Source organism: Rana temporaria, chromosome 6 (genome assembly GCF_905171775.1).
Source record: "Rana temporaria chromosome 6, aRanTem1.1, whole genome shotgun sequence".
Taxonomy (NCBI): Eukaryota; Metazoa; Chordata; class Amphibia; order Anura; family Ranidae; genus Rana; species Rana temporaria.
Window position 1 is genome coordinate 202,821,749 of NC_053494.1, and position 23,125 is coordinate 202,844,873.

At 41.2% G+C, this 23,125-nt stretch overlaps 1 protein-coding gene across 11 annotated transcripts in view; it reads left to right on the forward strand.

Annotated features, from left to right (window-relative positions):
- R3HDM1 (R3H domain containing 1) overlaps positions 1–23,125 on the forward strand; it is a 237,368-nt gene that overhangs the window by 145,687 nt on the left and 68,556 nt on the right. For 4 of the 11 annotated variants that reach the window (XM_040358102.1, XM_040358101.1, XM_040358107.1 and 1 more), the window contains 4 exons: positions 55–290; positions 7,077–7,331; positions 13,626–13,792; positions 19,767–19,868. In XM_040358102.1, the coding sequence (XP_040214036.1) occupies positions 55–290; positions 7,077–7,331; positions 13,626–13,792; positions 19,767–19,868 (760 nt within the window). The remainder of the gene's footprint in view (positions 1–54; positions 291–7,076; positions 7,332–13,625; positions 13,793–19,766; positions 19,869–23,125) is intronic. The other 7 variants (XM_040358103.1, XM_040358112.1, XM_040358104.1 and 4 more) reach the window with 6 other exon arrangements.

A 23,125-nucleotide genomic window follows, 5' to 3' on the forward strand; every position in this document is an offset into this window, starting at 1 on the left:
CCTTGCGATCTCTTTTTTCCATATATCTTTACAGTCCAGTTGTGTAAATTTCAGGATCAATAAAGACGCTTCAGGTAGATCAGGAAACAGCCTCTACAGCAGTACTGAGAATGATCTGAAGTACAATGAGCCGCGGCCGTGGAGCAGTACCGACTCTGACAGCTCCATCAGAAACCTGAAGCCCGCTGTCACCAAAGCTAGCAGCTTCAGTGGGATTTCGGTTTTGACACGAGGGGATAGCTCTGGAAGCAGCAAAAGCACAGGCAGGCTTTCCAAAACAGGTATCAGCGGTGTGTGCAAAGGCAATCGGCTGCCATGGCTTTTTTGTTTATATTTTATGGTGTATGCTTTTGAGTTTATTTTTTGTGTGCGCTTGCCTTGAACATGCCTTTTTTTTATTTGTGGTTTTGTGGCGGGCTCTTTAGGATTAAAAGGAGCTATACGTTGCAAGGGCTTGCTTGGCACCATTCCCCCCCCCCCCATGATACCATTTTATTCTCACAACATTGCAATTATATTATTACATTATACACTTGCAAAATCACATTCTGTGCAAAGGCCTTTTAATGATCCTCGTCCCCTTTTTGCTTTTGTGGATTGAATGATTGGTTGATCTGTCAAGGGGTTCTCTACTTGAAGTAGAAAGTGGACCCTTTTTTTATTTTATTTTATTTATTTATTTTTTATGCTCCATTGCAGCACCATCAGAAGTCCACCTAAAAGCCTAAATTGGAATACCCCTTTTAGGATTTAGTTGCATCTGTTTTTATTGGGATTGCAAGAAAATAGAATTATGGTATTGTTTTATGGCAGGATAGATTGATTGCTTGTGCCAAAGTAATTTAATAAAACAAATGGCATGATTATCATTTGTAAAGAAAATTAGATTCTCCCAAGGTGAAGTCATAGTAAAACTCCAACAAGCTCCCTGCCAGTGTCTTCAACATATTTTTAATAGATTATTAGGTTATTTTGTGTATATTTTTTATAGATTTTATCAAAGCCCTTTTAGATTCTTAGACACTCATTTTGGAGCTATATTTTTCGACTGGTCACGTTGTCCTTTGAGAGGTTTTGCAGAGGATTTAGGGGTTCAGTTTTTGTCGATCCAGAGTGGTACACCAAACATATCTGATTAATCTGTATGGAAAAATCGAGGGGGTGTTTTTATAAGTTCCTTATCTTAAACTGATTTCACTTGGTAGAACTTTACACGTGACTAAGGGTGTTTGGCTGCCAAGGCCCTAGCGGGAGGAACCAGTGAAGGTTATATTCTGCCCTATACCTGGAAGTAACAGATATTTTCAGGAGCTTTGGCAACTGAAAGGGGCTGCAGGAGAACACATGTAGTGTACAGCAGAGGAAACAGGCTCTAGGGAGAAACTGTTAACTTTGTCCTGCACTTTAAAAAAAATACAGAAAGGGTCATTTTGATTTCAAATGTTTCCTCAGAAATTGAGTCCTTTTTAGTCTTTTCACTTGATTACAAAAGGATGCTGTAAGGTGATTTAAAACTTGCAACCCTCCGCTACCACGGCTCAGCAAGTTATCATTGTCCTGGGGAGAGCTACAGCTTTGTAAAGTCTCACCCCTAACAGTAACTAGTAGTTTTTTAGTTTTTTCCTTCAACTTGGGTTGAAGGGAAAAAACAACCGCTCTAATGTTAGTGCAGCGATCTCCCCTGCTGATCTGTTGCGTTCTGACAAGTGGAAGGCCCCACACCCCATCACAACCCTCCAGTTGATCGGCGGTCAGCTGCTGGTTTTTCAGACATACACACAGGGCGAATGCCTAACAGTTTTTATTAAACCGGCTGATGTCTCCCGACATTCGGCCCATATGTACTAGGCATTAAGCCTAATACACATATCTGTTTTCCTTTGTTCAACCCAGCAGGCTTAATGGGGGGAAAAAAAAAACTGTTGAGCTTGGGAGGAGATCCTGTACGAACAATCTGATGTTGGTACAGTCATTTCCCCCACTGAGCTATTGTGTTCTGACAGGGTGACCGCAAGAGCCAAGTAGGGATCTATCAAGACTAGTTCTCTGTGCAGCTGAAGTCAGATGAGGGCTGAGATTTCAGACAAGGCTAAGCTCTGCAGTGAAATGTAATGAGCTGACGGATTTTAATCGCTGAACTGTCTCCAGCATAACTAGTACTGTAGTTTTCTTTCTAGGAGATCCTCATTAATATTATCATGGACTTAAGTGTTCAGTGTAATGTATTTTCCATTTGGTGGGACAGGGGGATGAATTGCGTCTTCTTTAGTCTAACTCGCATTCATTGTCGCTGAGATCTTTCACACATCTGGGCCTCTAGTCCAGTAATTGAACCCACCCTTGGGTTCCCGGTGAATCGCAGGCATGATCTTTGTGGAAAGAATCTTGTATCAGAGGTCACATAAGCTAAATTGTGTCCCAGGCTCAGAGTTGAGCTTGATTACACAGGATGTCCACATCTTTCCCTTTTTAGGAACCATACTGGCCAGGTGTAGGGAAAGTGAATAGCCTTAGGAGTCCTACTGGTCAAATGAGGACGATCTCAAGCATTCATCTCATCCTCTTTGATGCCTTAATATAAAGTCCTTTTCAAGGGGGGTTGATTTGAAGAGTTGTGCCGTGGAATGGCATTGTACTTTATAATAAACCATAAATATGGGTGTAACATGAAATTATGCCAGAAAGGTAGACTAGGCCTTTAAGCCTAGATATGGAATCATATGGTATAATACTTTATTTCTTGTCCTGGAAGGCTTCTTTCACACCATGTGTCCAGTCCACATACCACAAAGCCTCTAGGCTAAGGTGCTCTAGCCGGTGTTTGCACTCTAACATCGTCATATACAATTCAGGACCAATAGTCATGCATTGTACATAAGGATGGTGATGGCCACCCACAACATGGATTGTCTGAGAGAAGAGGAGAGTGCCAGAGCACTTATTCCTCTACGTCTAGACTTAATAAGAATTTAACCCTTTGCAGTAGGTAAGGGGGCACTACAAGGGTATTCTCCTCTGTTAAATGCTTGTGTACGTGAGTACCGTCATATAACGCTGCACAGCTATTCTAATTTGTTGTATGCCCTTAATGCGCCTGTGTGAGGATAGTCTCTGTTGTGATGTTTGGTTATAAATTACTCCACAGTGCCTGCAGTTCTAAAGGTCAGTGATGCTTGTTTTAAAGCTTTTACTGCTCAGTAAGCATATGTAAATACTTTAATATCCATTGTCTGGGCACTTTAAATCTAAGAATTGGTTAGATTAATAAATTGTTGACCTTGAGTTCATTGGTGTTCTGTTGATGGTATTCACTTCAGTCCTGACTACAGTATTTGGGGCAGTAACACCACTGTGCTTAAAGAAGACGTACAGCCAAAGCTCATTTGACTGTACTTCTCCTGTGGATCACAGGAGTGCAGTCTGTTCTGCAGTTCTTTGACCCATGTTCAGCCTACAGCAGACTGAAGTTTGCTGATGTCGGAGCCGGTCCAGGCTCTGGCAAGATGGTGACAATGGAGTATGGATCCGCCCACATGCCTGGACTGCCACCTGGCTCAGTCTCTCAGCGAGTCGCTGAGAAGCTGAGCCGGCCGCTCCCTCCACAGCCCAGTGCTCCAGTTAGCGATGGGGGGGGGGGCAGAGAGCTGAGAGAACCGAGCGATTGGCTATGTTGGATTGCTCGGTTCTCAGTCTTGGAGGCCCCGGGAGAAAGATGCAGCATCGGAGCGATGCTGCATCCACCTAGGTAACTATGATTAAATAAAGAAAAAAAGACCTCTTACATCTTTTACTTGTTTAGCAGTGCAAAGTACAGAAATTGATAGGGATCAATAGGATACTGTTTTACTCAAGTTGAAAGAGTATTTACCATGAGTTACTGCGCTTTGGACATTGATTATAGCCCTTTTGACCATTTTTATTTTGTGATCTCTGTATCCTTTAGTACTGAGGCTTGGTGAATATAATGGGTCATTTGTGATACTATTCTCCCATAGGAATTTGTTACTATTGTCTTATCATTCCTTTACCTGTTTTCGTGTATGAAAGGCTTTTGCATATCTATCCTAGAATTCGTTTTTTTTTTCTCCAACTTCTATCATATCAAACACCTGCAAACAACTAACATCGTGTTGGTGCCTATTGGAGCTGCATGATGGTATGCATGAGAAGATGGGTCTCTGTCATTTTTAGATGCGGAGATTCATATTTGGTCTATTTTTACAGTCCCTGTTTGCCACCTATGTCATTGTACCTAGGGTTTACCTAGGTGCAGATAAGCAGTAAATGCCCTCAGTTCTCGTCAAGATCTGTACTTGGCATAATCCTCCAGGTCTGCAGGGTTGTTGCATTGGTTCAGCAATGTGTGGCTTGTTTTGCAGTTTTTTCCTTTTGGCTTGCATTGCTGTGACTGTGCTTAATGTTGCATGTTGCGCCTGCTTCTACAGTGCTGCTTTCTCCGTTTTTTAAGGTTATCCATCTGCCTGCACCCTGTGATGGCCTCCATTTTTTACTCCTCCTCTGTAGCTTATAAAATGACATATTTGGTTTAACCCGATGAAAGTTTCCACTCAGATGTATTATTTTGCCTTCTGCACGGTTGCTGCCAAGTACTGCTTTTAATCAACAAATTTTTTAAATCTCTGAAAGTACAGTGGTGAAGGGATCCCAACCAGAATATTCACATGGTCTCGCTCTCCCAAGAAAAAGATCTCTATACCATAGAATAATAAAAGAAGTCCAGCTGTAAGAAAGTAGTATATTTAAAAAAAAACTTATGGCTTTTGAGAGATGTAGCAGAGAAATAAACCATTGCAGGAAAATCTCTAAGGGCAATAATAAATTTGTTGACCATCTCCCTGATGGTCTCCCAAAACTGAAATTTATTTTTTTGTCAGAGCTAGTAAATTACTGTAAAAAAAAAAAAATGATCAGTCACAGATGAGCCAATTTACTGGAGTGCTTTTTGATCCGCTGTTATGGGTGATGCTACAGCATTGCACTTTGTTGTAAGTAAAAGCCTGTACAGCATTGACTAGAGCATCTGGGATGGTGTTGATACTGACCTTCCGCAGACATAAAATATACAATGTGCAGCGCTATTATACAAAAATACATGAAACCATATATTAAGGACAACATGCGCATAAAATAACAGATGACCAAAATTCTGTGAATCTGGCGACATTCAGTGTTCAAAATGTCCACATGTGTGCAGGAGGTGTTTAAAAGCTCCAGAAGTCCAACAGAGATGGGAGTAAGGTTAGATATTTACCGGAACCCAATGGCTCTCAGACAAATGAGAAGCCAACCGTGCTTCGGGGTAAACCCAAAATATGCCTGTGGTAGGTGATGCTAATACCTCCGGCTTCACTCACACATGTCAGATACATGTAATCTTTAAACACTCATGGAAAAAGAAGGGGGGACGCCGATAGGCGTTTTGGGACTTTAAATGAGATTACATCTGTAATGTGTCTCCATCCCGTATTCAAAGAATAAAGCAAAGGAAATTGGGACTTTAAATGAAACAGTGGGCTAATGGGGATAAAAAATTAGATGGACCATTGATAGTTATATAAGCTCTCATTGATTGATTTCTACTATTTATTGCCATGTATTTTCACATCAACTATTGTATTATAGATGAAATGTTGGTTATGTTATGTACTTTTGTACAAGCTACATGTTGTTTTTACCATACACCTTTTACTCCCTGAATACATGTATGTAACAATCAATGGTCTATCATTTTTTTTTATCCCCATTAGCCCACTGTTTCATTTAAAGTCCCAATTTAATTTGCTTTAATCTTTTTAAATACAGTTTGATTAAAATGGGGAAATAGATTTGCATTTCATATATCAGACTGGCAGCAATGGTAACATCCACAATGCATTGCTTCCTGCTGCTAGCCGCTGTCCATAGTGTCATTGCATTAGGCACCACCCAATGCGTTTCGTCACATGTTTGACGTCAGCTGTGTGGCTGACTTTCCTACTGAAAATGCTAGTTTCCTGACAGATATGGAACTTTACATTCCTTTACTCTTAAAATGAAGGCAATGTTCACGTGATCATTTGTTGAATTTTTAATTAACATCCTTTAGCTTGCAAATGATTGGTTGATTCACATAAACACGGCTTCGATCTAAAGTCAGGTACATTTGAATTTTGCTAAAGGAACAGTTTCTGCTTGTATAGTAAACCGGCTTCTTTAATGCAGAAGTGAAGCTGAAAGTGAACTGTGAGCTTTTGCCCTTATTTGACAGTAAACGCAGCCTACTTGAACATTGACACACTTACCCTGTGAGTGTGTCCTTCTCCAGTGCCGTTGGCACACTCCCCCTGTGAGTGTCATCCTCCAGTGCCTTTGTCATTTTACAGCGCCATTCTCTGCATCAGTGAGGCCCATCAACCACTACCACAGAAGGACATCAAGTGACTGTCCTGAAGGTAAGTAGATAATTTTTTTTTTTACAAAAAAGTGGTGATTTAGGAATCTGCCCAACCTTGGATTGGGTTTTAAAGTTGCAGTACAGTACCAGATTTCATTAACAGATGAGAATTGGAACTACAGATAAGTCTTGTGGAAAACCTGTAACTTGCAGGTGTGTGGGATAACATTCCATATTACTGCATAGAAGGGTCTTGAAGAGATGGGATGGAAGTCCCTTTTCCAAATAAAGTTTATGCATTCAAAACTATTCAGGGTGTATTGGAATGCAGCTGGCAAGAAGCACAACAGGACCATTTTTTATTGATTGGTGCCACCTAACTGCATCATTTCTAAACTCTGAATGTTAGACATAACTTGACATAACTTGGCATCACAAAACTTTGGTACGCACGTAAAGCCTTATAGGCAAAATGGCTGCCATCAGGCTCTGCAGGTGATGGGTGCTCTTTTAACACTCTGCATGTTTTTTGCTTTCTCGCATTTTTGCATTCCTTGGTTGTCAGGGGGTTAAGCAGCCCTTCTAACTGTCAAGTGGATCCGTTTCTATGTCTTTGTGCATGTTTTAAACTGTAGGTGAAAAAAAATACCTATATATTTTTTTCATTGCTCCTTTCCTGTAGGTTCAGAGTCTTCTAGTAGTGTAGGGTCATCCACTGGTTCTCTGTCCCACACCCAGCAGCCTCTTCCAGTAACCGCCATAAACCAACCCTCACATGGCACAGCTGCCGTCTATCCGGCTGTCAGCACTAGTAATTCTCTTTCCTTTGATGGTGGCATGAGTGGGCAAGTGGCTCCATCTAGCGCTAGCTTCTTTTTGCTTCCCTTGGAAGCTGCAGGCATTCCTCCTGGCAGTATTCTGATCAACCCACAAACAGGTTTGTACTCTCTCATTAACCCTCCTTTATTGCCAGAGCATTGTTCTCTTTTCTTCGTGTGTGTGTGTATAGTGTTTAAGTAACAAATGTTCTGTCTTTGTAAGATGAATGTTCAGTTTAATGTCAACCTGTTGTGTTTTTGCTGTATAGTTTGTTTGCAGATATTTGACCACCAACACCCTCAGGATGAAAAAGTATTTGAAAGGGGTTTCCTAGCATAGAATCAGATACATTTAGGTATTGAGACCACATGTACAGGGCGTGACAGTGGTGCCAACATGATCAGGGTACCCTCAAGGCAACAAATCTTTCAAGCACCTTCTTGACTTTGCACCCTTGCTGTAGCATTATGCTGCTAACAAAACCTACAATTTGGCTGACCCTGTATTCCTGCCCTGGCCGCACATGTTGACTAGCGGTGAACCTTGCTGCACCGGTGATTTCCACTTTTAGCTCTCCTGTATTGTAAGCCTATCTGATCTCCATGTTCCCTCTGCCTCTTGTAGAGATCAGGTTCCCACACTGAAATCCTTATTTTAATTTTAGGTTGGTGTGTGAGCTTAGTACAAAGACAGGTTTCAGGCACCAGGTGATTTTCAATATGTATTCGTTTGCAAGTTGAAAAAGAAGTTGCCTAAAATATGCTTTATATCTTTTGCTTTTTGTCTTTCTTTTAAGGTTCTTTTCGTTAAAAGCAAGGAAGCAAAAAAAAAAAAAACCTCCTGTAGTGTATATTAATTTGCTTTATTAAACAAAAATGCATAAAACATACACATGCACAAGCCATCTATCCTTCCCAACAAATATGTATGGATAATGTATCCAAGAGGTATACATTAACCAATTGCTTAACTTGGGTTATAGTGCAAGTTTAGTGTCATTGACAGGTAAGGTTCCCATCTTCAAGTCTTCCTGCTGTTATCTCTAGGTCTCCTTCCAGACTGCTTTTTGCTTCTTGGAGTCCTGCAAAACTGCTGCCTTCATTGTTCAGCACATGGCGGTTTCAAATCCTTTTCCCTCCCCATACTTCCTGCCTACATCGCTTTCTGTCTGGTACTCGCCTTGCCAGCACTGCCCTGCTATTTCTTCCTAGTCACAGCCAGCAACAATACCTAGCATTTTTTGTATAGGGGGAAGGGTGTGAACCTCCCCATCTGACAGTGTTTTGGATCAATGGGGCCCAACCATGAGGCCTGAATATTGCCAAATGATAGGGGGATTGATTACGTCACTCCTAGGGTCTACCACAAGTGGAACTGGGAATTTTAGTGCTGGTCGTGACGAAGGAATGCGTAAAAAGGAAGCCGTGACAGTTTTTTATTAGTGGGTTATGCCTCATACACACGGCCACACTTTCCGAGGAAAAAAGTCCGGCCGTGTGTAGCCTCCATCTGACTTTTTTTTTTTTTTTTTTTTTGACGGAAGCCCGAATGACCTTGGAGAACCTGTTCTTTCTTTCCGACGGACTTTTTTATGGTCAAAAGTCCGACCGTGTGTTCAAGGCATAAGGGACACCTTTTGCAAATAGACTGTCATCTGTCCTGACAGTGTCTCTTTAGAGTGTAAGAAGGTGTCAGTGTTCCTTGATTTAGACTCATTAGACCATTTTAATCTCAAGTGTTTGTCAAAGTACACTCCGTTTTATTTGAGTTCAGGTGTTTCTATTGAGTACTGTTAATGTCAAATTCAAAGACATTTTACTCATTTTGGGGAAGGTCCTTATCTGTTGCTGCTAGTGTGTGGCCCTATGTACAAAGCTAGCTCTATAAAGACATTGTTTCATGAGTTTGGTGTGGAGGAACTTGGGTGGCCTGCAACGAGCAATGACCTCAACACTACTGAACACATTGAATGGATTGAATAAGGCCAATTGCAAGCCAGCTCCTCTGACACCAGTACCTGACCTCACAAATGTTCTTTTGTCTAAATAGGAACAAATTCTTAGACCCTTTTCTTCAAAATCTCTTTTAAAAACCTTCACAGAAGTATTTTATTTTAAATAAACGTGATGGTCAGATGTCCACAAATGTTTAACCATATAGTGCATTAGTGTACAGGTTGTCTACCACCATGCTTCTCTACATACAGTAAAGTAGGGTTCATTTATAATGGGTTTCTATATAATAATTGTTCATGTCTCCCTCACATATATTCTTTGGGTAAAAGGATTTTTTTTTTACATTTTTATTTTATTTTCCCTCTACATAGTTGTATGGACTGCTGAGATTGCAACAGATATACAGCCAGCTAACTGAGCACACTCAATAGACTCTTGTGTTGTTGTTTTTTTTGTCAGGCCTTTTGTGCAGACAGTAAAATGTTGTTGTAAACAATATTTTAATACACTCATCCTCTGAATCACTAGACTTTATCTTCTCTGTCCAAAGTTTAAGGTGGCAACACATTTTTGTATTTCCCATTGTCCTTGTCCCAGTTGTAGAAGTTTAAAAATGTTTAATTTATGAATAGGTTTTGTATTTGCATTCTTCTCAATTCCTTCTCCTTGTACTTCTCTAAATTTAAAATGTGAGATGTTTACCACTGATGACTTTTACAATTTATTATTTTCAATATATGTCTGTGTATTGATCCAATCTGATTTTCAGCAGTCTTTAGTTGAGCACAGTCTAAGATGAAGGAAACCAGTTGGGTGGCTTTCATTTTACAGCATTTGTACTCTTAAAGATGAATTCCATGTGTGGCATTTTTACATGGTTTACATTGGTCCAAGCAGGATCAATATAACCATCTATACACTTGCCATACCTGTTGTATTCCTTTAGAAGCGAGTGTTATGCTCCACCTTTTGCTTTGAGAAAATGTAAAGCATTACCTGGATGGCAGAATATCCAGAAAAACAGATTTTCAAAAGTTATAAATTGATTTGCTTTTTAATGAATGAAATAAGCCTTTAATCCCCTATCATTTGGCAAGATTTCTGGCTCCCAGAAGTCTTTCTATACAGGTAACAAGCTGAGATTAGGAGAATTCTCTTAAAGGGAATGCTCCTAATCTTAGCTTGTTGCCTGTATAAAAGAGACCTGTCCACAGAAGCAATCAGATTCCAATCTCTCCACCATGGCCAAGACCAAAGAGGTGTCCAAGGATGTCAGAGACAAGATTGTAGACCTACACAAGGCTGGTATGGACTACAAGACCATCGCTAAGCAGCTTGGTGAGAGGGCGACAACAGTTGGTGTGATTATTCACAAATGGAAGAAACAAAATTACTGTCAATCTCCCTCGGTTTGGGGCTCCATGCAAGATCTCACCTCGTGGAGTTTCAATGATCATGAGAACGTTGAGGAATCAGCCCAGAACTACACAGAAGAATCTTGTCAATGATCTCAAAGCAGCTGGGACCATAGTCACCGTCTGAAGTCTGCTAATTAACATCTGAATAATTGACCAACACTTTCACCCAGTTCTCTTTAGACAAGACCAAAATGAAGCTCTTTGGCATCAACTGAACATTCTGCTTTGGGGGTATTTTTCAGCTAAGGGGACAAGACCAATTCACTACATCAAAGGGATGATGGACAGGGCCATCTACTATCAAATATTGGGTAAGAACCTCCTTGCCTCAGCCAGGGCTTTGAAAATGGGTCGTGGATGGGTATTCCAGTATGATAATAACCCAAAACACACATCCAAGGCAACAAAGGAGTGGCTCAAGAAGAAGCACATTAAGGTCATGGAGTGGCCTAGCCAGTCTCCAGACCTTAATCCCAAATAAAATATGTGGAGGAAGCTGAAGGTTTAAGTTTCCAAATGTCAGTCTCAAAACCTTAATGATTTGGAGAGCATCTGCAAAGAGTTGGACAAAATCTTTCCTGAGATGTGAAAACCTGGTAGCCAACTACAAGAAACGTCTGACCTCTGTGATGGTTAACTCGTTTTGCCACAAAGTACTTATTCACGTTTTGCGAAGGGGTCAAATACTACTTTCACTCATTAAAGTGCAAATCCATTTTATAATTTTTTTGCTTTTTTTTGTTCTGTCTCACTGTTAAAATAAACCTACCATTAAAATGTATAGACTGATCATTGCTTTGTCAGTTGGCAAACATACATAATCATCAGGGGATCAAATACTTTGTTCCCTCACTGTATCTAAAAATGCCATACACGTAATTCATCTTTGAGTACAGACGCGGTAAAATGAAAGCCGCCCAACTGGTTATCTTCTGCTTGGAATGTGCTCAACTAAGAATTGCTTTTTATTCTTTGCGGGAGATCGGGGTTATCGGCTTTATTTTTATTTACGTTTGCTCGGGTGCTAAGACACTACAAGCCAGTCTACAGATTGCTCACCATCTCTGGGAATTACTACCGGTGTATTTTACTATATTAGTGTTTTCTAGCTTCCAGTAGGATCCCACAGGTATGGTATATATGCATAGTTACATTGGCCCATACTGGACCAATGTAACTATTTAAAAAATGCCATACCTGGAATTTTTTTTTTTTTTTTTTCTAAAGGGTTTATCTTTGCAATGTTAAATAAAAATGCAGTTTTCTCTGCAATACAATCACATTTTCTCATGTTGTACTTCCATTTTTTTAAAAGGGATACAACAAATGTCTGTCTGATCTGCCAGAAATCAGATTTTCTAACTTCTTGTCGTGAGCTGACAACACTGCCTTTCCATTGAAATCCCAACCAACATTGTCAGCCCTGCCCAATTCTCCTTGCCGGACTACAGAACAGCTTTCCCTATTGGAGAGGGGAATGTGTTCTGTGATCCAACATTTTTATTTGGCAAGGGTGACCACCTTACTTGGAATGCTCTCTGGTTGCCAAACAAGCAGGTTAAAACTGCTAATGTCTGTGAATCTGTCAGCCTTTTTGTGATCCTTAAAATCTAAAGTCCACATTTCATTAATGTTTGTGTCCCCACTGGGAGAGATTCACTATCTTTATTTGTATTGGTGAATATTGTCACCAGGACTAAGTGACCCCCAAATAAACATCAGTGTAGAGCAGCGTTTTAACGAAAAAAAAGCAAAGCCAAAGTCCATGGTACCTGGACCTCTGAATAGTTATGGAAATAGTTTTGTTAAAGATTGGCAAAATTAAAGTTATTCTACTGCTGTCAAAGGATTTCCACCAATTTCAGTTATGTCTCCGAGACCGCAAGTAAAAAAAAAATACACTCAGTGGGGTGCACAAAAAAGGAAAACTTGACATCTCGATGTTTTTTTTTAAATTCCTACTTTATCCATCACATTCAAGATGTGGCTTTAGATATTGTTTAATATCCCAGAACACTGGTGTATGATGAGAGAATTATTTTATTTATGTTTAGTTGACTTTTTTTTATATGCTAAGGTCTATAATAATATGCAATGTGATGGGCTTGTGTTGATTGTGTCGGTTTGGGACACTTCTGAGATGATTCAGAATTCATTGATGGGTGCAACTGACTTGCAGTTGACCTCCAATTGGGTTTTGCATTCCTATAAACAGATATGGGAATGTAAAACCCTTCCGACACAAAAAAAAAGCCCAATGACACAGACCCTTGGAGTGGAAAAGTGGATTTACATGCAGCTGTTAAGATAAAGTCCTGTGAACTGTCTTGCTGTGTTGGATTTATAAGAAGTAAAAGGGCTTAAATCAAGGGTCTCCAAACTGGGGGCCAAATGTGGCCCTTTGCCTACCATTATCCGGCCCTTGGGGTACACTTCATCCCAATGATGGACACTATTCTGCCTTTCGACACCAAAAATGGGGTACGATTTCACACACCAACAATGGGGCACTATTCCTCCCCCTAATACCGAAGATGGGGCATGGTTTTCTCCCACTGATACCAGCAAAGTTTTTCTATTCCCGCTGACCAGTGCGGCCCCCCCTAAAGTCTGAAGGACAGTAAACTGGCCCTTTGTTTCAGAAAGTTTGGCGACCCCTGGCTTAAATACTTGTACCTTTTCTTGGCAAAAGCACTGTTCGGGCTCTCTCCATGGTTGCATGACAAACCGCTTTGGCGTTTAGTCACATGATCTCTACCGAAGAAGTGTATCAGCCACTGTAAAGACTAATCCATCTGGGCAGATATCACCCGACCAAATGCTTAGGTTTTTTGTTATATGTTCAGCAGTAGAGGGATCCTGGTACATTGTTTTTCTCCAGGCCAACGTATTTTTAAGCTCATTCGTTATAGTGAATTTATGCTGATTCTACTTAAATCTTGTAATGTGTGTCCCGCTTGTCTGTTCCATGTTTGGCTATGTATGTTTATTTAGTGAACTGAGAAATTAAGTCTCTTGTCTAACTTGCGGTTTTTACAGGTCAGCCATTTTTAAACCCAGACGGCACTCCAGTTGTCTACAATCCTCCAGTAACTCAGCAGCCGATTAGGACCCAAGTGCCTGCTCCCATCCCCCCTCCTCCTCCACCACCTCCACCCCCACCACCTGCCCCTCCACAGCAAACTCCCAACCACCTACTACAACAGGTATGTACTGAGCCAGACTGATCGGTCCTTCGCCAGAATGTTTCTTCCTAATCTACATGCCAAATAGTAGATTTTGTAATGCCAAGTTGCAGAGAACTAGACTGTAATACTGGATTTTTTTCTGTGCATTTCCACTCTTAAAAAAAAAAAAAAAAAAAAGCTGCTATCCATTATAAAGGGCAGGAACCCATTGTCCAGTGGCCCATATTTCCAACAGCAGCTGACAAGTCCAGGACAGTTATTGCCAGCATTAGTGTTGAAGCTTGCCCACTCTTCACAATGATGGGCTATCTCACTGGTCAGGTGGACTACCTTTAACACTACCAGGAAACGATGGATCAAAACAAACTGAGATTCAGATGTTCACAATGGCAAGAGATTCATGCATAGGGGCAGGTTTTTAAAATTCTCTCCAGGTCCCTGCACTTTATAAATTATAACAAGTTTTTATGTAAAATAGCATACAGTTGGTACTGAACTTGAAAATAAATTTGGCTGAAAGGCTTTAGAGCTGCTGGAACCACAACCGATATAAATTGCATAACAAATATGATCAGGGCCGGATTCCAGACAAGGCCAACAAGGCCAGGCCTTGGGGCGGCAGTGGGTGCAGGGGCGGCACTGCGGCTGAGAGGAGAGGACACTTTTACTTTCATATTGGGAGTTCCCCCCCTGTCATGCAGATGGTGAGAGGAGAAAAAACAGAGGGAAGAGGTGAGATAGTTCTTGGCAGCAGCAACCCCCCTCCTGGTTCTCAATGTAATTTTGTCATTTTTGGCAGCAACACCCCTCAATGTCATTTTTGGCAGCAACACCCCCTCCCCCGCTTCTCAGTGTCCTGCCGAAAAAGTCCCCCGGCGGATAATGTCCCCCCTGTACTGCACGGGCGGCATTGAAGGACCTGGCCTTGGGGCGGCAAAGGGAGCAAATCCGGGCCTGAATATGATACTAGTGCCATGCTGTTAAAGACAGAATACAATTATAATGACATGGATACATATAAATATTGTGGAAGTAAAAAATAGTGCAAAGACTCCAAAACGTAAGGTGATGGTCCACAAACAATAAATGTGACATTAAATAGTACCAAGAAGATCGCAAAGGGAAAACACTTCATCTTGGACGGATGGGGTACTTCAAACCACCATAAGTTCTCCGCCACCTTATGTACAATAAAGCACTTACCAGAGCTCATGGACTTTAAAAAACTAAACTTTTCAGTACCACAAGAAAATAACCAAAAAGGCCACATAGTTTATAACTGTATATAATTTATTAGGACGAATGTACTAACCACTTACAATATAAAAAATTACAAGAGCTTGTCTATAAAAAGCTGGTCCTGGGAGATCGGCAAGCCACTTCCTGGTTAGGAGATGCATGGTGACGACACGAACGATGGCTCCGTCCTATGTTTTTCGGTATAACTGACGTAATTGAGGGCACAGAACACTGTATCCAACTCCAGTTTAAGGTAAATGCAGGACAGGCTTAAGCGCAAATCCCCTTCCATTGGTAACGATCCTCGGTACTATTAAGCCCAGTTTGTGTGAAACATGTCAGAGGGGCTTTACCGATGGGCGAGGATTTGAGATGGAGCCCGTCTTTCATTTACCTTACACTGGAGCTAAATACAATGCGTGGCAGTACCTGTATGTTATATCTTGGAGCGCGATGTGCTCCATCTCTGCCAGCACCTGAATAGAGTGTAAACCCGGGGGATTGATACTGCAGGCTTGGAGCGGTGCGACTTACTGCTGCTCCTTGATGTGTGCAAAGGGCCTTAAATGTATGATCTTCCTTTATATTTTGTCTCTGTGACAGTGGTCATTTAGACAAATACAGAGCTGGCCATCTTCTGTGGGGCCACAGACGGCAATAAAAACCTAACAAAGGTTCCTTTCCTTGCTCTGTCCAAAACTAAAAAAAAAAAATAGCTGTACAAACATTTTCCCATCTTAATTTCTTTGTCTTTCCCTCATTCTGAGTTTTTCCTTTGCAGGTCTATTTAAAAAAAAAAAAAAAACTTGGAACAAAACACAATGTCTCAACGCTAATTTATTTTTTTTGTTTGTTTTTTCCTCTTTGCAAAATGTATTACACTATTTTGTAAACGGTAAGGCCTCTTTCACACGGGCGGATATAATGGTGCTTTTAGGTGTGAATTTTTATAATTTTCTACCGCAGCTGAAAGCACACAATGCTTTCCTATGGCCCCATTCACACACTACGTTTAGCTGCGGTTTTGTTACATGCGGTTTGGTGCAGATAGAAATATGCGTCCAGGAACGATTTTGCGCAGCTCTCTGCACATAACGGCAGGTAATCGCAGTGCACTGTGTCAGCTGCCGATAGCAGCGTGAACAAAAGAAAAAACAGGACACATCAAAATGGTTGTTATGGGGATGACAATAATGGCCAACCGCAGCTAAACGTAGCTGCATGTAAACGCAGCTAATCGCAGTGTACAAATGCAGCCGATCACTGTGCCTGGAGTCTTGAATTTCAAAAGAGAGAAACATGCTTTTAACTGCGGCAGAACAGCCGTCCGTGTGAAAGGCGCCTAATTGTTTTCTTTGCAGAGAAAATCGTGCAAGTAAAAAATACATATTCAAAGGGTCCAGCTAAAATTTTATTCAGATTCCAGAAACCTGCTCATTAAGTGAAAAAAATAAAGCAGCAACGCCCAAAACACCCCTTTCTACAGACATCTAATTTGTGTTTTTGGGTGACTTTACCCTTAAGTGCTCCTTGCTCACAGTGTCTTCTGTGTTATGCTGCTCTCTGCCTGCATTGTGGATTGCAGTATGTGTTCTGACAGCTTGCAATGTTTTTTTTTTCTCATGTCTGAATCCATTGCGTGCCATTCCAGCGGCGGGGAGGGAAATGAGTAAGCAAAAAGTAAATTGGCGCTGGCTGCGTGATACGCCAGCTATCGAATGACCACCCTCTGGTGGAAGAATTAAATCCTCGCTCGGGGGCGTCTGCTGGAACTCGGGGTAGTCATATTGCAGTTTTTTAAACAGCTGTCAAAAAAGTTTGGCGAGTGAGTGTCTCGGATTGCAGCCGGGAAGTGTGACTTGACAATTGATATGTGATGTTGGACGGCTTCAGCTGCAGACGCGAGGGCCGGCTTAAAATTCCTAGCGGTGTTCCTGGACAATCAGCTGTCATTAGACTTCTTCTGTTAGTCTGGCTGAAGTTTAAAGCATCATTTTAAATTGGAGTATTCTGTTTACAGAAAAAAATAATTTTTGCTTACAATCTAATCACTTGAAACTAAAGGACCAGTAAATCTGGTAACACCTGTTAGGGTAAGCTAGAATATGTTTGAGAGATATATGCAAAATTATCATTTAGAGGCATTCTGTATTAACTGAGAGTGCCTTGTGTAATAGAACATTGTTAAAGAGATGGTAGTATTTGGAGAAATATTTCGTTTTTAACATAATAGAACCACATACTGGAATTTCTGGTGTTAGTTTTATTTAATAGCTTATGCTATCCCAGGATAAGCTGCAATGTATGGCCAGAAGGTGTACAGACTTCTGACCATCGCACCTATAGTTGCTCGTTTTTAAAAGCATTAATATGGATTTTGCCAATGACTAAAACACAAGATGTTTCCTCAAATTTAGAGTACTGTGTGTGTGTGTATATAAACGCGCGCGCACAAACACACACTATAGCGCACCATGAGTTTTTGCAGCAGTTTATATTCTATTCATTCACATCAGTCCTTTTCCTCAAGGAGTTTACAGTTTAAAGGCCCATACACACAATCTGACTTTTTGAGAACAAATGTCCGACGGACCTGTTTTAGCGGACAATCCAACTGTGTGTACGCTCCATTGGACAAACTTGTTGCTGTGAGAACAGACAAACAATTATCCTACGTCGGCTAATCCGATCGTGTGTGTACACAAGTCCATCGAACTAAAGTTCAAACACGCATGCTCAGAATCAATGCTAAAGATCAGACAACAATGGCAGAAGTTGCCCAAAGGGTGGCGGTAAAGAGCTGAAAAACTACGTAGTGCGTCTATTACGTCACTACGTTCGTTTTTGTTGGCTGTGTGTATGCATACGAAGTTCACGGACAACGCCCTTCGGAGCAAAATCCACGGAAAAGTCAGTTGGAAGTCCGATCAGGTGTATGAGGCTTAAGGCAGGGTTTTTTAACCTTTTTATCTTTGAGGAACCCTTGGCAAAAAGTTTGAGCTCTCGGGGAACCTTGAAAGTTCAGATCTACAGCTTCAGGAACATTGGCGTGATCAGCGAGCTGTTGATATAACAACAATGCAGTCCCTGTTCAGCAGCACCACGGAATTCAAGCATTCGTGGATGCCTCTGCTTCCTGAATACAATGGCCAACAGTAGACATTCCACCATCCACACGGTTAACCAGGATGGGGGAATTGTTTGAAAATTAAACTATCTATAGCCAATTGCAGCCTCTAGGTTATGAGTAACAAAAAGGAAGCAGGCGCCACTAGGTGAACTGTACAGCTTTTACTCAGTGTTTGAAATAAAAGTACTCACATTAAATTAAGGAATTCAGGCATGTAGTTGTTGTCCTGCGATTCGTCCGGGTCCAACCGATAGATGTGAGTATCCTTGGGTCTCTATCACAGCGCTGGTGTTGTGCTGTGTTTGTAGGTGTAACCTTGCTGGGTCCGTACACTTGATTGTAGGGGTTGTAGGTGCACAGATGTGCCGATGGAGACGCCGGAGCGCACGTTGAAGCGCACGCTTGTGGATGCTATGGTTGCGGGGAGAAAGATGACGTCATCGCCTGGGGACAGCAATGTGCGACGCGTTTCCGTGCATGTGCTGTGGTTCGATGGGAAGACGTACACACAGCGCGCACCTTTGTCAGAGCTTGACAAAGGTGCGCGCTGTGTGTACGTCTTCCCATCGAACCACAGCACATGCACGGAAACGCGTCGCACATTGCTGTCCCCAGGCGATGACGTCATCTTTCTCCCCGCAACCATAGCATCCACAAGCGTGCGCTTCAACGTGCGCTCCGGCGTCTCCATCGGCACATCTGTGCACCTACAACCCCTACAATCAAGTGTACGGACCCAGCAAGGTTACACCTACAAACACAGCACAACACCAGCGCTGTGATAGAGACCCAAGGATACTCACATCTATCGGTTGGACCCGGACGAATCGCAGGACAACAACTACATGCCTGAATTCCTTAATTTAATGTGAGTACTTTTATTTCAAACACTGAGTAAAAGCTGTACAGTTCACCTAGTGGCGCCTGCTTCCTTTTTGTTATTTCTTTTATCATATGTACTTGGAGTGTTGCTTCAGCTCCCCCTGCATGGCTGCCCGGTAAAACAAACTGTCACTCATGGTACAAGCTCATCTAGCTTACAGGACTTATTGCTCAGAAGGCTCTCTTTTTCCTTTACAGGATTTACCACATGCGCTTTATTGTATATAATTGTCTAGGTTATGAGTAGCCGCACTCCAAAAAAACGTCCAGGTTGTCTTTTATTCAAATGAATAAGCACTGATCTTGTGCGAAACGTCGGCTGTTCCCCTGTTCCTGTTTTTATGATTTCGTGATGTATTTGCTGTTTATTTGAATAAAAGACAACCTGGACTGTTTTTTGGAGTGCGGCTATCCATCTTTCATCTACTTTTTATGCTTGCCTAGTGCTCTGCCAGCACCCTTGGTATCCTGTCCTACACGTGTGACCATATAGTAGACCCACCTGGAGCGGTGACTCTTTCTTCTCTAGGTTATGAGGATTACTCTTTATTTGTACTTTGATATGTAGCTTTTCTTTTCAACGTTGTAGGTCCTGGTCTGAAAGCACCTATGTCTGCACACCCTGACAAAGCAAAAAATAATTCAGTTTTTCAGAACACACACAAAAAAAGTGAAATGTGATTGACTGTGTTTCCATTTCTGTTCTTCCTGTCTTATTAACCGAGTTTGTTACTCCTTCAGCCTATCCGGTCTCTGCCATCTTCTTCGCAGCCTGTTCAGTACCCAGCCGTCTCTTATCCACCCCCGCTCCTGCAGGTCTCACCCACTCAACAGTACACTGTGGTACTTTCTATTGCTCTTCTCTTTGTGCTTTGTTTTTAACCCGTGTGCTCTGCTTGATGTCTGTGTATGTGGTATGTATTTGTCTTTTTGTATCCGTTTGCTGTCCTCCTTAGCCGCATGTTAAATTTTTACTTTAAAATGTAAAGTTTCTTAACCACTTGACAACTGGGCACTTAAACACCCTTAATAACCAGACCAATTTTCAGCTTTTGGTGCTCTCACGTTTTGAATGACAATAACTCAGTCATACAACACTGTAACCAAATGAAATTTTTGTCCTTTTTTTCCCACAAATAGAGCTTTCTTTTGGTGGTATTTGATCACCTCTGCGTTTTTTTTTTTCCCCGCTATTAATGAAAAAAGAACGAAAATTTTGTAAAAAAATGAATTTTTCTTCATTTCTATCATATCATTTTGTAAAAAAGTAATTTTCCTCATACATTTGGCCTAAAATGCATACTGCTACATATTTTTGGTAAAAAAAAAAAAAAAATTTGGATATTATTTAGTCTGGGTGAAAGTTATAGGGTCTACAAGCTTTGGTACCAATTTCTGAAAATTGAACAATTTGATCACACCTGAAGTACTGACAGCTTCTCTCATTTCTTGAGACCCTAACAAGCCAATAAAGTACAAATACCCCCCAAATGACCCCTTTTTGGAAAGTAGACATTCCAAGGTAGTTAGTAAGAGTCATAGTTAGTTTTTTGAAGTTGCCATTTTTTCCCACAATTCTTTGCAAAATTAAGATTTTTTTTTTTTTTTTTTTTTTTCATACCAATATTGTCATTATAACAGGTTATTTCTCTCACATGGCATGTATATTCCACAAATGACACCCCAAAATATATTCTGCTGCTCCTCCTGAGTATGGCGATACCACATGTGTGAGACTTTTACACAGCGTGGCCACATACAGAGGCCCAACACCGAAGTAGCAACTTCAAGCATTCTAGGAGCATAAATTACACATCTAATCTCTCAACCACCTATTACACTTTTGAAGGCCCTGGAGCACCAGGACAATGGAAACGCCCACAAAGTGACCCCATTTTGGAAAGCTAACACCCCAACGTATAATCTATGAGGCATAATGAGTCTTTTGAACAGTTCATTTTTTTGCAGATGTTTTTGGAAAATGTGGAAAAAAAATGAAAACGCATTTTTTTTACACAAAGTTGTCCATTTATAGGATATTTCCAACACATAGCATGTACATAGCAAAAATTACACCCCAAAATATATTCTGCTGCTCCTCCTGAGTATGGCGATACCACATGTGTGAGACTTTTACACAGCGTGGCCACATACAGAGGCCCAACACCGAAGTAGCAACTTCAAGCATTCTAGGAGCATAAATTACACATCTAATCTCTCAACCACCTATTACACTTTTGAAGGCCCTGGAGCACCAGGACAATGGAAACGCCCACAAAGTGACCCCATTTTGGAAAGCTAACACCCCAACGTATAATCTATGAGGCATAATGAGTCTTTTGAACAGTTCATTTTTTTGCAGATGTTTTTGGAAAATGTGGAAAAAAAATGAAAACGCATTTTTTTTACACAAAGTTGTCCATTTATAGGATATTTCCAACACATAGCATGTACATAGCAAAAATTACACCCCAAAATATATTCTGCTGCTCCTCCTGAGTATGGCGATACCACATGTGTGAGACTTTTACACAGCGTGGCCACATACAGAGGCCCAACACCGAAGTAGCAACTTCAAGCATTCTAGGAGCATAAATTACACATCTAATCTCTCAACCACCTATTACACTTTTGAAGGCCCTGGAGCACCAGGACAATGGAAACGCCCACAAAGTGACCCCATTTTGGAAAGCTAACACCCCAACGTATAATCTATGAGGCATAATGAGTCTTTTGAACAGTTCATTTTTTTGCAGATGTTTTTGGAAAATGTGGAAAAAAAATGAAAACGCATTTTTTTTACACAAAGTTGTCCATTTATAGGATATTTCCAACACATAGCATGTACATAGCAAAAATTACACCCCAAAATGTATTCTGCTGCTCCTCCTGAGTATGGCGATACCACATGTGTGAGACTTTTACACAGCGTGGCCACATACAGAGGCCCAACACCGAAGTAGCAACTTCAAGCATTCTAGGAGCATAAATTACACATCTAATCTCTCAACCACCTATTACACTTTTGAAGGCCCTGGAGCACCAGGACAATGGAAACGCCCACAAAGTGACCCCATTTTGGAAAGCTAACACCCCAACGTATAATCTATGAGGCATAATGAGTCTTTTGAACAGTTCATTTTTTTGCAGATGTTTTTGGAAAATGTGGAAAAAAAATGAAAACGCATTTTTTTTACACAAAGTTGTCCATTTATAGGATATTTCCAACACATAGCATGTACATAGCAAAAATTACACCCCAAAATATATTCTGCTGCTTCTCCTGAGTATGGCGATACCACATGTGTGAGACTTTTACACAGCCTGGCCACATAGAGACCCAACATCCAAGAAGCACCATCAGGTGTTGTAGGGACACAAATTACACATCCAATTTCCTTACAATCTATCACATTTTTGAAGGCCCTTCATATTTCTAACACAGCATGTACATACCAAGAATTACACCCTAAAATACATTCTGCTGAGTAATGGGTACAAAAAAAAAGGATTACCTGTGTTTTTAGTAGTGCAATTGTCCACAGGAGGAGAGCCCTGATCCAGGCAGCAGGCAGGAACGTGGTCAGCGACAATGAATGGAATTGTCCAGGCAGCAATATTGTTCATAGTCGGTACATAGCCAGCAGTGCCAAAATATTGGTCCTGGTAGTAAGGCCAGGAAAGAATGGGGACAGGGGTAGAGGCTTCTCCCACCCAAATCTCTTTGAAGCCTCCGGGCAACCAGACCCTAATCTGGGAATGAGAAAACTAAAAAATTAGTTTTTTCATCCAGAAAAACAATTCTGGAGCCCCTCACATGTGTGAGACTCCTGTGTTCCCACTAGCATAGCAGGGTAAAAGATCAATCCAAGGGGCAGGCAAAAAACGTGGTCAAACAGTCCAGGGTCAATTCCAGAGCAGGCAGATGTAGGTACAGTTTAGGGTTAGGCAAAAGAGTGGTCGTATAACAAGCCAGGGTCAGTTCCAGAGAAAGCAGAGGTATTTTTAGCATTAGGCAAAATCGTGGTCGTATAAAACAGTCCAGGGTCGGTAACGGAGAAGGCAGAGGTAGGTACAGTGCAGTGGCATAAGGGGTGTGG